At 35.2% G+C, this 14,360-nt stretch overlaps 1 protein-coding gene across 1 annotated transcript in view; it reads right to left on the minus strand.

Moving 5' to 3' along the window:
* The window catches only part of MALRD1 (MAM and LDL receptor class A domain containing 1), a gene marked incomplete at its 5' end in the record, with an annotated part of 544,166 nt that overhangs the window by 315,113 nt on the left and 214,693 nt on the right, over positions 1 to 14,360 (minus strand). Inside the window, 2 exons of the mRNA XM_081144915.1 lie at positions 7,555 to 7,846; positions 11,393 to 11,640. Of these exons, the coding sequence (XP_081001041.1) occupies positions 7,555 to 7,846; positions 11,393 to 11,640 (540 nt within the window). The remainder of the gene's footprint in view (positions 1 to 7,554; positions 7,847 to 11,392; positions 11,641 to 14,360) is intronic.

The following is a 14,360-nucleotide window of genomic DNA, read 5'->3' on the forward strand; positions in this document are numbered from 1 at the left end:
ACAAGTGAAAACAAATTAAAATAAAACTGAATCTAAAATTTTAAGACTTTTTCCTTTATTAAAATTGTTTGAGATAAAATATTTCAAAAAGAGATCATGTGCATTTTGTCACAAAATTTTATATCTTCCATTTTGGAATTATAAATTATATTCTGATTAGATTATTTTATTTTGATTATCCATATGTTTGTTAAAGCAGACTATTTTTTTTAAAACTGCCTCTTCTTCAAAGTCAAACAACGTGCACTGGAAAGTCCAAATATCAGTTAAAAATATAGCACATGAATATCCTAATTCTCCATATTCTTACCCCAAAATGAAAGAAATGGCTCAGATGGAAAAATTCTTGAATTGAAAGTCACGTTCTTGGAACAATGATATAGTTAAAAATTAAAATATTTTATTTTTTACTTTTATTTATTTTTTAATTTATCTTTATTGTTGAAAATATTACAGATGTCCCCTTTTTCCTCCATTAACCCCTTCCACCCCTGACCTGCTCCCCACCCCAGGCCTTCACCACACTATTGTCTGTGTCCTTGGGTTATGCATATATACATAAAAATTCTTAGGTTAATCTCTCCCTACCTACCCACCCACCCCCACCTTCCCTCTGAGATTCGTCAGTCTGATTCATGCTTCCATGTCACTGAATTTATTTTGTTCATCAGTTTATTAAGTTCTTTAGATTCCACATATAAGTGAGATCATGTGATGTTTGTCTTTCTCTGCCTGGCTTATTTTGCTTAGCAAAATACTCTCCAGGTCTATCCATAGTGTCCCAAAGGGTACAAGATCCTTCTTCTTTACAGCTGCGTAGTATTCCATGGTGTAAATGTCCCACAGCCTTTTTATCCACTCATCTACTGATGGGCACTTGGGCTGTTTCCAGATCTTGGCTCTTGTAAACTGTGCTGCTATGAACATCAGGGTGCATATATTCTTTCTGATTAGTGTTTCAGAAGTCTTAGGATATAGTCCTAGAAGTGGAATCACTGGGTCAAAAAGCAGCTCCATTTTTAATTTTTCGAGGAACCTCCATAACTGCATATCTCTCCCCTACTATATAAGTAGGGTACAGCCAATTGGCATTTCAAGTAAAGCTAAAATTTTCTGACATATTAAGTTCATTGGGACATGAAATATATTTGGTTTCACACAATCATATTTTCCTTCCAAGAGAAATGTAATCTGTGTTGTTGCACTTATGCTAAACCATTTGAAATAGCTTTTTTGGTTTTTATTTAATCAGAATGTATTTTGGGGTCTCAACACTAAAAATAATTTAATTTTAGCTTGATAACCAAGATAATGGGGTAATGTTGTAATTTCTAACTTTGCTTATAATATAAATATTTCAGTGAGGATCAAGTTTATGAAAAACACAAACACGTATCATTTAAGATATTAAAATGTAGTGTTTTTACTGTTCTCAATGGAGATAAACACAGACAATGAAAAATTAACATAATATGGTTTATTAAGCAAAGAACTGAGGGAGGCTTAGGAATTAGCTAATCAGATATCATAGAGCATCCAAGGGATACATCCACCTTCATATGCTTTGATGCTTTTTGATATCGCATTGGCTAATTTCCAAGCCTCCTTCAAGTCTTTGCTCAATAAACCTCATATTAATTTTTCATTGTCTGAGTTCATCTCTATTATTTATATGATCTGATTAGATTTAGAAAAAGTGAAGATCTGTTATCATTAGAAGCTACTTATAGTTCACAGCATTCAGTAAAAATTTAAATATTACCTGCAGTCACCTAGAAAGAAATACCCATTAAAGTCAAAGCCTTAGCCCGGCCGGTGTGGCTCAGTGGTTGAGCATTGACCCATGAACCAGGAGATCACTGTTAGATTCCGGGTCAGGGCACATGCCCAGGTGGCTGGCTGGATCCCCAGTCGGGGGCGGGCAGGAGGCGGCTGATCAACGATTCTCTCTCATTCTGTCTCTCTCCCTCTCCTTCCCTCTCTCTGAAATCAATAAAAACATTTTTTTTTTTTAAAGTCAAAGCCTTAGAAGTCAGTGATATCTATCAGGCTGATTTTGCTGGTTGTCTTCCTTAGACCACCATCACATGTTTACACAAACAAACTCAGCAGTGAATCCTTTCATGACATATTCTAAGGGCACTTCAACTATTTTTTTTTAAATCTGCCTCTTCTTCAAAGCCAGATATCCTTGGTCAAAATGTTGCATGCTTTTATCTTCTCTTACACCCTAATCTCTTTTTCACTTGCGTTGTTTTCCTCTCCACAATTTTCCCTGGTAGTGTCTCAATTTCTAGGGGCTTTCATCGCTCACATTAAACAAAATCATAGCTACATATAGAAACCACGGGAGAAACATACTCAGGCCAAATGCACAATGAAATAACGGCTCACAGTACATTTGCTGCTGTGACGCTTCTAACCATAGCAACATCCACGATGAACAGCCTCTTTATCACCACTGCATAAAATTTTCAAAACCTCTTTTGTCTTCAGTTGTATTTGCAATAAACTTGAGATTTTTTCCTGTATAATATATTGTTTAAACAGTATCCTACCGATTTGGGGATGATGTAAATATATTTTCCAATATAATTATTAGCTCTACCCCCCCCACCCCCTGCCAAAAAAAAAAAAAAACAGGGTAAGAAGAGATACATGCATTCTATGAATTTGAGTATTAAAATCAAGAGGTGTTCTACTTGGAAAACATTCACATTGTGTACAGGATTCACTAAATTACAGAGCCGAGTACAATCAGCCAGATTTCCCTAACTCAGGACTCTGATTGATTTGCTCTGCCAGCATTCTCATCAGCACGTAGCAGCCTTTTAAACTACTGCCAAATATTTCAGGGAAATGAATGACCTTAAAGAGGAGCTAATCCATTCAGCCCTCATTGCCTTACATATATTTTTAAAGCAAAAGTTGATTACCATGTTATATTCCCAAATATTCTTCTTGTATAACTCACATTTGGAAATAAAGCACACACAACACACATACACACACAGGACTGATTCCCTGACCTCATTAGACTGGGAGATGTTATTAAATATCTGCCAATAATACAGAGAATGTGATAGTGGCTGAATTTGCATATGGACATTTAGAAGAGGAAATTTGGTTGAATTTTTCATATTAAAAATTGTTAAACGATAACTTTTATCCATCATCACTTAGTAATTAACAGAACTGCTATCAAAATAAGCTGTTAGTGGGGAGGGGTTAGGGGCTGGGTGAAAGGGTGAAGGGATTAAGGAAACGAAACAAAACAAAACAAAAATCTCCTAGACACAGACAACAGGGTGGAGATTACCAGAGAGAAAGGGAGGCTGGGGGAGGTAGAAGAGGGTATAGGGGGGATACATGATGATGGGAGGAGACTTAACTTGGGGTGCTGAGCGCACAATACAATATACATGCTGTAGAACTGTACACTTGAAACCTATATAATTTTATTAACCAATGTCACCCCAATACATTCAATAAAAATTTTAGAGAGAGGCATTTTTATGAATGCATTTTTTCACTCTTACTTATGTGCATATCATCCAATATACTTAATAGTGGAAAAACATTGAAGTTTCCTTCCTAAAAATAAAAATAAATAAGCTCTTAAATATAACTTCTGGAAACAATAATTTAATCCTAATTTTGCTAATAAAGTCTTGGGTCTTATTTGACTAAATCAGAATAACTGATCCGAGATTAAGTTCAACTGCAACTTCATAAATATATATGCTTTGTCTCCTCTTGTGTTTTCTATTTTAAGTTATCCTGGAGGGAGCTGTTAGCCTATAGATACAAATATAGATGAAAAGTCTGCATGAATTGGAGCCACTTCCAAAACTTTAATAAATGTGGGCACTGCCTGTGGAACATAATGCCATTTACCCTTCTCCAATCTGTGAAAGTTCTAGTTAAGTGTTTATGCGGTAGTAAGAAATTAATAATTATTAAACATTTCAAAGGTACACATCTACACATTATTCATGTTTTATTAAAAATAATTAGAGAGGTTATCAATAAATGATAAGATTGAATGATTATAATATAATATAAAATAATTGTATGCTTGTGATCTCTGCAAGAAAAATAATTTTGTCAAAATAAATGGTAGAAACATGTTTTAATAAAAATGCAAATAATGGAAACTTACTCTTAGATGGCTACATTGCCTGAGGAATACTGATAAAGGTGCCCCAAAATATAGCATAATATAAAATGAGATGATTTTATTGAATAAAAGGCCTACTTTATACCAGCCATGAGACTAGACAAACTACATAAGCAATTACTTCTTTTTATTCATAAGACCCCAAGAAGCTAATAGGTGATAATCTCTTTGCTTTAGAGATGAGAAAATTGAGTCTCAGAGATGTGTGGCCCATAGTGAGAAGGGAGTCTGAGACTAGTATCTTGTCCACTAGAACATGGTATTTGTGCTTTCACATGTGGCCTTGGGGTACATTTCTGTGCTTCTTTTTAAATAAGAATATAACTGCAGTTCTTGGGAATTCACAAATTTTACCCTGACAAATGGAACCCCATTGTCAAGGACAGACCTGAAAGTGCCTAGTGCTCCATCTCCTGTGCTGCCCAGCAGGGTGGCCATTAGCTGTAAGCAGCTATTGAGCAATGGAAATGTGGCTGATCCAAATTGAGTATGCTGTCAGGAAAAATACATACTGGATTTAAAGGCTTAATGTGAAATCAAGAACGGAAAATATTAATATTTTATATTGCTTTTATGTTGAATAATATTTTAATATGTTGAGTTAATGAAAATATATTATTAAAATTAATTTTACTTTCTTAAATATAACTACTAGAAAATGTAAAATTACATATGTGGCTTACACATGTGACTCTCATTACACCTTCAGTTGGATATCCATGATATCAGTGAAGTCTGCACCAACTTTCATGGTGATCAAAGTAAGCAGTTTGGCATTTTATTTGTTTAGGTTACCCCCCCGAAAAATATTTATATAGCCATCCTTTAAAATATCAGAGATTCCAACAGAATCCTGTGAACTCATGATGAAATCATAGTTATTCAGAAATATTTCACATTTCAAGTCTCAACAAAGTTAAGCTTTTCACTTTTACCAAGAGAAAGGCATATGCTTCCTGTTTCTGGAGGCAAGTTTAAGGTATGGCAAATGGTATAGGAATGTAGACTCCATACATGTTTATTTTTCATCTGCTGTGGTTGAATGTAGGCACCACAGCTGAGATCGCTACGGAAACATTAAATTATTCCACCTCAATTTTCAGAACTTTCCAAATAACATAAATAAAGACATTTGGTGATTTGGGGGAGGGCAGCTCTTTCTACTATAGTCATTCCTACCAGTTACCATACTTTAATAAATACATTATCAGCTTTTTGGCCCTTTTCCTTCCTTCCTTCCTTCCTTCCTTCCTTCCTTCCTTCCTTCCTTCCTTCCTTCCTTCCTTCCTTCCTTCCTTCCTTCCTTCCCTCCCTCCCTCCCTTTCTTCTTTTCTTCCTTTCTTATTTGGTTTATAAAACCTTTCAATGTATGTTCATTTTGGAAAAAAATTAAAACCAATTAAAATTAAAATTCAGCTTAGTTCCCTGTTTCCTTTGTAATATTTTATTTCAGATACTCAGCTCCATGAGGTGCCTGCTTTGGCCAAATCGCCCCCACACAGTTCACCTCCATGGTCTGCATGACACCATCTCTGCTCTGTGGCACACCCTTGGACCTGCCCACTGTGCTCTGCCTATCACACTCATTACCTGGTCCACAGGCCTCATACTCGGCCTCCCTGTCCTGCAAAATGAATAAATCTTTCCTTCCCATGAGCTCCAAGTATGTTTGGTTCCAAACTTCTGGGCATCATGTAAAAAGTCTGAGATTAGATGTCCTCAGCTGGCTGCTTTCTTGATCTTCTCTGCATCCTTATAATATTTTGTACATTTCTCTTGACACTTAATTATATTCTACTTAATATCAGTGGGGTATTTTCTTGTCCTGCTTACCTCTGAGTTATTCTTAAGAACAGAGATGCTTTTATTTTCCATTCATCAAGAATTTTAATATAATATCTCATGTATCATAAGAATATGTAAAGAACTCTAGCATTATTAATATGTGCCTTTAATTTGATAATAATATATATTTTGCACCACTTTCTAGATGCTTTTTAATTTTCCTTTTGGAAGTATATTTAAAATAACTTTATTCAAGATTCCACAGATTTAGGAATTTAATATTTCCAACAAGATTGGTGTTTTCCTCTTGCATCCCACTTAGTAGTTGCTCATTAAAGTTTGAAGTGATTCAACATAAAATTTTATTCCCTCACTACTTAGATGCTGTGAGATTATTTTTTATTAGGATAAAAATTACTATTAAAAAGACCAGACCTGTACAAGAGCAAATATACCTATCATCCCAATAGTCATACAGGATGGACTGGAAAGCAAAGTTTTCCCCAAGAAAGTAGATTAGTCTGAAGTCTCTCAAGTGTATTTACATTATATTCTTATCCATACAGTTAATGGATAAGCCTTGGAATGTTTGTTTGCTCTCCTCTGTGCTGTTCCAGATAGTGCTAAAACCATGGCAGGCAAAGAGCCGGTTTAACTAGTTGCCAACTGTAAAACAATTACTTATACATTATCTCTTAACCAATTTAAAATACTCCCTTTGAAATGATTGGGAAGGTAAAGGTAAAAATGGCAACATTCCTCATTCCATACACCAACTTGAAAGCCAAAGCAAAAAAAAAAATTCTTTTGTTTTCATTAATTATAAGAAAAATAAGTTAACTACCAGAGAACTTTTGTTTTTTATGATAAAGTCATGGTTTAAATATTAATATGTCATATTATCAACTGACAACATTGGCTCTTTTGTCATTTTAATGATACATATTGCATTTATTTTCATCTCATACCTCTGGTATATTATATGCATTCATGGTGCTTGCTATTTCCACTTCTTACCACATTGTCACGGTATGTTTTATACTGAATATCTACCAACTCAAAATTTAAATGTAATTCTATAGACAAGTTACCAAAAGATATTTTAGGTTAAAAGAGTATATGGACATATTCGATCATCTAAACTATTTAAATATATAAACCCAGCTGCTCAAATTAGATTTTTGTCCGTCCAAAAAGAGTAAGTACACAGAATAACCACAGTAATGTCTAGCTAAATCGAATAACTCTGCCCTCAACGCTCATATATTTTATTGAGTGAAATGATATTTTTTTAAGATTAAATTCTGTATCAGACTGCAAGCAAAGGAGTCTTCCCTTATTTTATTGGTCTAAGAAGACTCTGACAAAACAGAGGACTGAAGAAAAGATAAATATCCTGAAGCTTAGAGAAAACTTGGAAGACAATTTTATAAGAAAAGGCTTGAAAGGTAATTTTTTAGAGTACAAAGATGTTTTTCATTATGAAAGCAGTAAATTACTACGGGTGGACGCTATTCCCTTTCATTTCCTTTCTTCATTCCCACTTCCTACCCTGTAAAAACACCAAACAAACACAAGCTAGACTGTACCTGATGGAGGAGGCACTGCTGGCTCTTCCTTCGCAGACTGAGGAGACAGTAGACAGCTCTTGGTCAGCACGATGTCATCCAGCGCAATGTCACCACGGTGTCCTTTCCCAACTCTACCTTCAAAGCGGAGTCGGAAGTCCTCATCGCCAGACAGGACTAGTTCTTCCCGCTGCCAGAAGTTGCCTTGTTCTATTGTGAGATTTACTAGGAGCTTCGTTTGGTTTGAGACTGATACCTGGACCAAGGTGAGTGCCCCAATGCCGTTTCCATACATGTGATAATGAAAAATTATCTGTAACCAAGAATAAGAATATTATATATATATTTCGTATAATTAATTCCATTTTATCTTCAGTTATAGCATATTGCCCTTTTCTTTATTAACAGATTCCAGGAAGAAAACTAAACCTGTATGTCCTGTTGCTCTGTGACTTCTCAAACACTGAGTAGCTAGGCCAGCCTTAAATCATATGCTGCTAAATATGGAAAACGGTACAAGGATCGAATAGAAATTTAGTTAAAAAATGAGCAGAGTTTACTTTCTGTGATTTCTAAATGTAGGATTCCTTGATAAACTCTTAACATCCTCTATCAAAGAAATAAAATATGATTAAAAAGCGAGGTGTTATAGAAAAGGATTTTTCATGATTAAGAAATAGCAGGGACAAAAGGCAATCATTTTCAATCTCGTGAAACTTAAATCATTTTCTCCAAAATAGCAGAGCATTCTATTGCTTATTCCACCACATTCTTGCACTTGAAACACATTTTCAGTTCTACAAGGTCGTCCAGGCAAAACCACCAGGACAGCAATTATCCAAATTTTACTCAAAACGCTAGAAACATGCTTTAGAAGAGCAGCTTTGGGAGTTTTTCCCTGAGTAAAAATTAATAAACACTTTAACGTTTCAAAGATAAATATGGCTAGATTTTTAGTGATTGTTACATTGAAGGGGAGAATTAGAAAAAATTCTGAGAGAAAGAACAGTACAGGTTAGAAACAGTAAGAACTCAGAAGGTTTTTAAGCTTTTTTTCTTGTCATTTATATGAATGAAGGAAAACTGTAATGGGGGCTGATGTTCACACAGGGAAAGACATTATTGAAACAATAGTAGAAATGGATAGCACACTCTAGAGAAAGGAAAATGGATGTGTTTAAAGGGTAAAGGATGAGATTAAACAAACATGTGCAGCACGTACTTCAAAAAGCACCAAGAATGGGCGAGCCATGTACAGGCCTCGACTCAGCTCACCCAGCTGATCAAACTTTCAGGTATTATGCTAAGATCCAAACAGGTTTCTTCTCATTGTTAACCAACTAATGTTGGAAAACATGAGCTCTATGGCCACTGTGCCTTGTCCAGGGAGGACTGGTGAAACCGGGGTGACATAACTCATTAGAGTGAGAAACAAAAGGGGCCAGGGCCAGACTCTCAGGCAGCACCAACAGGCATGAGAGAAACTATCCGCTGGGCACAGCGTATGTCTACCTGGACCCCTTCTAGTCCCAGACGTGGTCTGTTTTCTCTTCTCATTTGTACAAGAAACATGAGCCAGATGTTTTACATCACAGTAAATACTTCTCTATCTTCTTGAGGCCATTTTCTGAATGATGCCACCAGGTTATCATGCAAACAAACATCTAAACACCTCCATTTCTACAGAGAACATGATGCCAACACAGCTTTATCACAGGGCAACCCGAGGGACTAAAAGTCTGCTAAGTACTGAATTCTAAAGAGGCACTTTCACTGAAAATGTTAGTTACTCAGGGGGTTGATCTCTTTCCTCATCAGTTTCTGTCTGTATCCCTCCCACCACCGAATTCTCAAAAGGAAGAAAAACCTCCAGTTTGATTTCTTCTGCTTGAAGGTATTCCACAAGGTCAAGTGACAGAGGATTTTTGTGAAAATTTGGGAGGTCACTCTGCTTATCTAATGCACTTTTTTTTTTTTTAAATATGAGAGACCCGATCATTTACAGCATGACCTTTCCTTACTTCTTTGTGTTCAATCTATACCATAAATATTCATGAAGTAAGCCATTCATCATTAATTTTTGACATTTCTTCTAGGCATGCTTCATTATTCTTATACCGATGTTTAAAACAGTAGGGACTGCAGCTCTGGGAACAGGGAAAACAGAGATGGATGAAACCCTTGGTTGCTCCAGTATGAAAAGAAAAAATCTGTTAAACATTTTCAGAGGAACTGTCTAAACTGAAAAGCTGAGAAGTCAAACTGGAATTTTACATATATTTCATGTTTAATTTTTGACTTGCTCTCTAAGACTAGAACTTATTTGTAATTTTCAGATGTATAGATCTATAGGTACTCAGAATATATAAAATCCAGTGTCTTTGGGTTTTATTTTTGAGAAAGTTTCAAGTAATTTGAAAGGCAGAAAAAACAAACAAAATATACTTAATTAAAACTCAATTTTTTTTGGCCAGACTAATTAAAGTTTAATGTGATCCTGTATGATATGTTATGTTTGTTCTGGATTGCTGACTGAGTTATGTTTCTAAAACTCTGATCCGAACATTTCACTTTCTTGCAGAAAAATCTGTGAAACCAGGATGGCATAACTCCTATCAAATGTGCCCGAAGACATAAAAGAGATGAGATTGCTATAGAATTTACCTATGAAATCACCTTAAGGCCAGACAGAAAAACTCCTAAGATAAGCAAAGATTTAACATGTATTAAGATTGTGACAGCGCTGGGATGTGAAGGTTAGTCAGTATGAAACAGAGGAACAAGCTTCTGTAGGAGGGGCGGGTACAATGGGGGCCTTTGAGCGGTTGATTTAATACATCTCCCCCCCAGGGTTAGGTCTCTCTATTGTGGAGACAGGTACAGGAGAATATTAGAATTTGAAGACACTGAAGAATTAAATCATGCCATTGCCTCCCAGCCTGATTCTGTGGTCAGCTAGCAACTTTCTGGATGTACTTGGCTTTTCTTTCAGTGCTCAGACTTTGGGAAACATACCAGTCTGAATACATGTGTTCAGATCTTACGAAGACTGTGCTTTCATTGTAAATATAAATAAAGGCACAATTATTTACTTCTCATGCTCTCAAAAGCAAGATTCTTGTGAAGTCATCTCTGAGGTCTTAATTTATATTATATGTAAAGCTAAGTTTAGCTCCTAATGTAGCTGACTCAAATTGTTTTGCGGAGCAAAAACAATCAAGCAAACAATAAGTAAAGGAAAATGGAGGATCCTGAAAACACATGGTCATTTCATGAGGCTGTTTGGCTCTAAGAGCCGTGCAAACTTATTTGTACTTTTAACACTCTATAAACATTTTCTTCCAATTTCCACAGGATGATGGCAAGGCATTTTTTCTTCCAACCTATAGAAATTAGTCTACTTTTTGGAGGGCCAAATTCAGTCTTTCTTTTCCCCTGAGGACATCTTCAAATATTTTATTGTAGCTCCAACTATCTCTAATATTAATTCGTGGACGTATTTAAATATATATTTCTTGTTGTTTACTTTTTTTCTGATGATAAAATTCCCATAATCCTAATAAACTTCCTGAGTGAACACAACTGGTATTTTACTCCTTTTGTATTATCCATGAGTAAGAACCATGAAATTTCCCACTGGCTTCCAAAATTCCAATATTTATGGAATATAACCACAGATTAAATCCTTCCTACAGTTCCAACAATCCTTCCCTCTCATCCTTACTTCCCCTTTTTTCTCCCTCACATACCCCAAGTTGAATAAATTCAAACATATTTTTGGCTTGGTCCTGACCATTACATTTTCCATATTGACTCTATCAGAAGTTGACCATAATACTTGTATTTCTTTTTTCCATACCTTACAGTTTTGGCTTCTTCTGCTTATGACTGGGCTTGAGATTCTGGCTGCTCTCATGGGCTGCTGAGGGAACAAGCTCTTTATGAAGATGTAATGACCAGACGAATTTCGCAAGGTGTGATCAGCAGCTGGCTCGGTGCCTGCAGCAGGGATGCTGCTGGCTTTCAGGTTCCAGTCCAAGTCATCCTCCTGCTCCTGCTCCCAGGAACAAAGATCAAATTCAAAATCACAGCGCCCCCTGGAGGCACCTGGAAAACATTTTCCAATTTATGGGAGAAAGGAAATTAGCTGACTTTAAGGCATGCAATCCAAAATTACAGTGATCTTGCCACATCATGTAATATACAAAACTTTACAATATTATCCTGACAGCAACATTCAAACAGAATATTTTACTTTGCTACTAAAATATACACAGCTATTTATATACACAGCTATTTATATGGCTTGTGTAAGTTTATTTCTTCACAAATCTGGTCCTCATTCTCAAAGTCAATGAGAAAATGTTTTAGCATTACACACAATTCTCCTCCAAGCACTATTTGATCAATGTAATTACATCTCCTCTCCTTCATCTTTGCCTCTCAGGGCTTGGTAGGGAATTTACAAAGTTTATTATTCTGCAGTACAGTTTGGCTTAGGAAATGCGGCCTAAAGCAAAAGTTATTAATCATTGTAATTATTTTGTAAATATATCCTTGTTTTAGAGGTGAGAAAGTTGGGAAACGTAAAAGTAAGGTAAAAAGTGTAATAACTTGAATTAATTTATTATAATAAATTGTAGAAATTAAATGTTAACAGTCTCTCTAGTATTTTAAAAATATTTTGTTGCTAACATTGCTTAAGTTTTTTCTTCCATTTCCAGAATACGAAGAATCATCACATTCAATCTTTATTGAATTTCTGCCTGAGGGATCTATGTACTTCTGATCGAGTTATCGAGTATGGAAATCCCCAACTATGATAGTGGGTTCATCAATTCTCTTTGCAAGTCAATTAGTTTTTGTCACACATGGCTTGACATTCTGTTGTTAGGCACTTACACATTATAGACAGTCATATCTTCTTGAAGAATTGACCCCTCTATTGTTATTTAATGCCCTTATTTAGCTTTGATAACTGTCCTTCTTTGATGTCAGCTCTCTCTGAAATTAATATAGCTACTCCTGCTTCCTTTTGTTTAATGTGAACATGTATATATTCCTCCATATTGTTAATTTTAATCTATACAATGTCTTTATATTTTAAATGGATTTCTTGTAGACAACATATAGTTGAGTCTTGTTTTTTGACTCACTCTAAAACTTTCTGTTTTTTAATTGGTGCATTTAGACCACTGATATTCAAAGTGATCACTGAGAGCACTAGATTAGTGTCTACCATACTGTTACTATTTTCTATCTGTTACCCTCATTCTTTGTTCCTATTTTTGTCTTCTATAGTTTTTCTGCTTTTTGTGCTTTTAATTGAATATTTTATATGGTTGCATTTTCTCTCCTCTCTTAGCATATTGGTTATACTTTTTTAAACTTTTTTACTGATTGCCCTAGAGTTTTACATTATACCCTTATAAATAATCTAACTTTACTTTAAAAGAGCATTATATCCCTTTGTGCATAGTGTGAGTAGCTTATAATAACAATATAATCTTCATTCCTCCCTGCCCCTTGTACCATTGTTATCATTCATTTTACTTGTATATAAGCATACATGAACATATATGTATATATATAACATATATAAGAATACATACTTGAATGCATTGTTATTTATTTTAAACAGTGTTGTCTGATAAATCGATTAAGAATAAGAAAACTTAAAGTTTTTATTTTATCTTCATTTATCCCTTCTTCATTCTTTACCTTCCTTTATGTAGGTCTGATATATATCATTTTCTGATCTATATCATTTTCCTTCACTCTAAAAAACTTATTTTAACATTTCTTGCAAGGTAAGTCTAGTGGCAAAATATACCCTTTTTTTTCCTTGTTTGAAAAAATATTTCTCCTTCACTTTTTAAAATTAGTATTTATTTATTTTTAATCCTCACCTGAGGATATTTTTCCATTGATTTTTTTAGAGGGAGTGGAAGGGGGGGAGAGAGAGAAACAATGATGTGAGAGAGACACATTGGCTGGGGCAGGGATCGGGCCTGCAACCAAGGCACATGCCCTTGACTGGGAATCCAACCTGCGACCTTCCGGTCCTCAGGCTGATGTTTTAACCACTGATCCAGACCAGCTAGGGCTCTCCTTCACTTTTGAAGGATAATTTTTCAGGGTATAAATTCTATATTGGTGAATTTTTATTTTCCCCTCAGCCCTTTAAAGACTTCATCCCACTCTCTTCTTGCTTTCATTGTATCTGAGAAGTCAGATATAATCCTTACTTTTGTTCCTCTATAGGTAAGGTGCTTTTTTCCAATGACTTTTTTCAGGATTTTATCTTATCTTTGATTTGTCTTTAGTTTGAAAATGATGTGCCTAGGTGCAGTGCATTTAGGGGGAAAGGGCGCCTTTATCCTGCTTCATGTTCTCTGAGCTTCCTGAATCTGTTGTTTTGTGTCTGGCATTAACTTAGGAAAATTCTCAGTTGTTATTGTTTCAAATATTTCTTCTGTTCCTTTTCTCCTTTGTCTTTTGATAGGGACATTATTCATATTTACACTGTTTATTCTAAAGTCCTTGGATACTGTGTTGTGTTCTTTTGTGTATTTCTAGGTCTTTTTGTTTTTCTGTTTTAGAGGCTTCAATTGTTATATCTTCTAGCTCAGATATCTTTTCTAGTTGTATGCAGGCTACAAATAAGCTCATCAAAAGTATTCTTCATTTCTGTTACAGTGCTTTCGATCAAAGTATTTCTGTTTGGTTCTTTCGTAGGATGGCCATCTCTCTACTTATGATGCCCATCTGTTCCTGCATGTTATTTTATCCATTAGAAGCCTTAACAGATTAATCATAGTTGTTTT

The sequence above is a fragment of the Miniopterus schreibersii genome, assembly GCF_964146895.1.
Source record: "Miniopterus schreibersii genome assembly, chromosome: 1".
Lineage (NCBI taxonomy): Eukaryota > Metazoa > Chordata > Mammalia > Chiroptera > Miniopteridae > Miniopterus > Miniopterus schreibersii.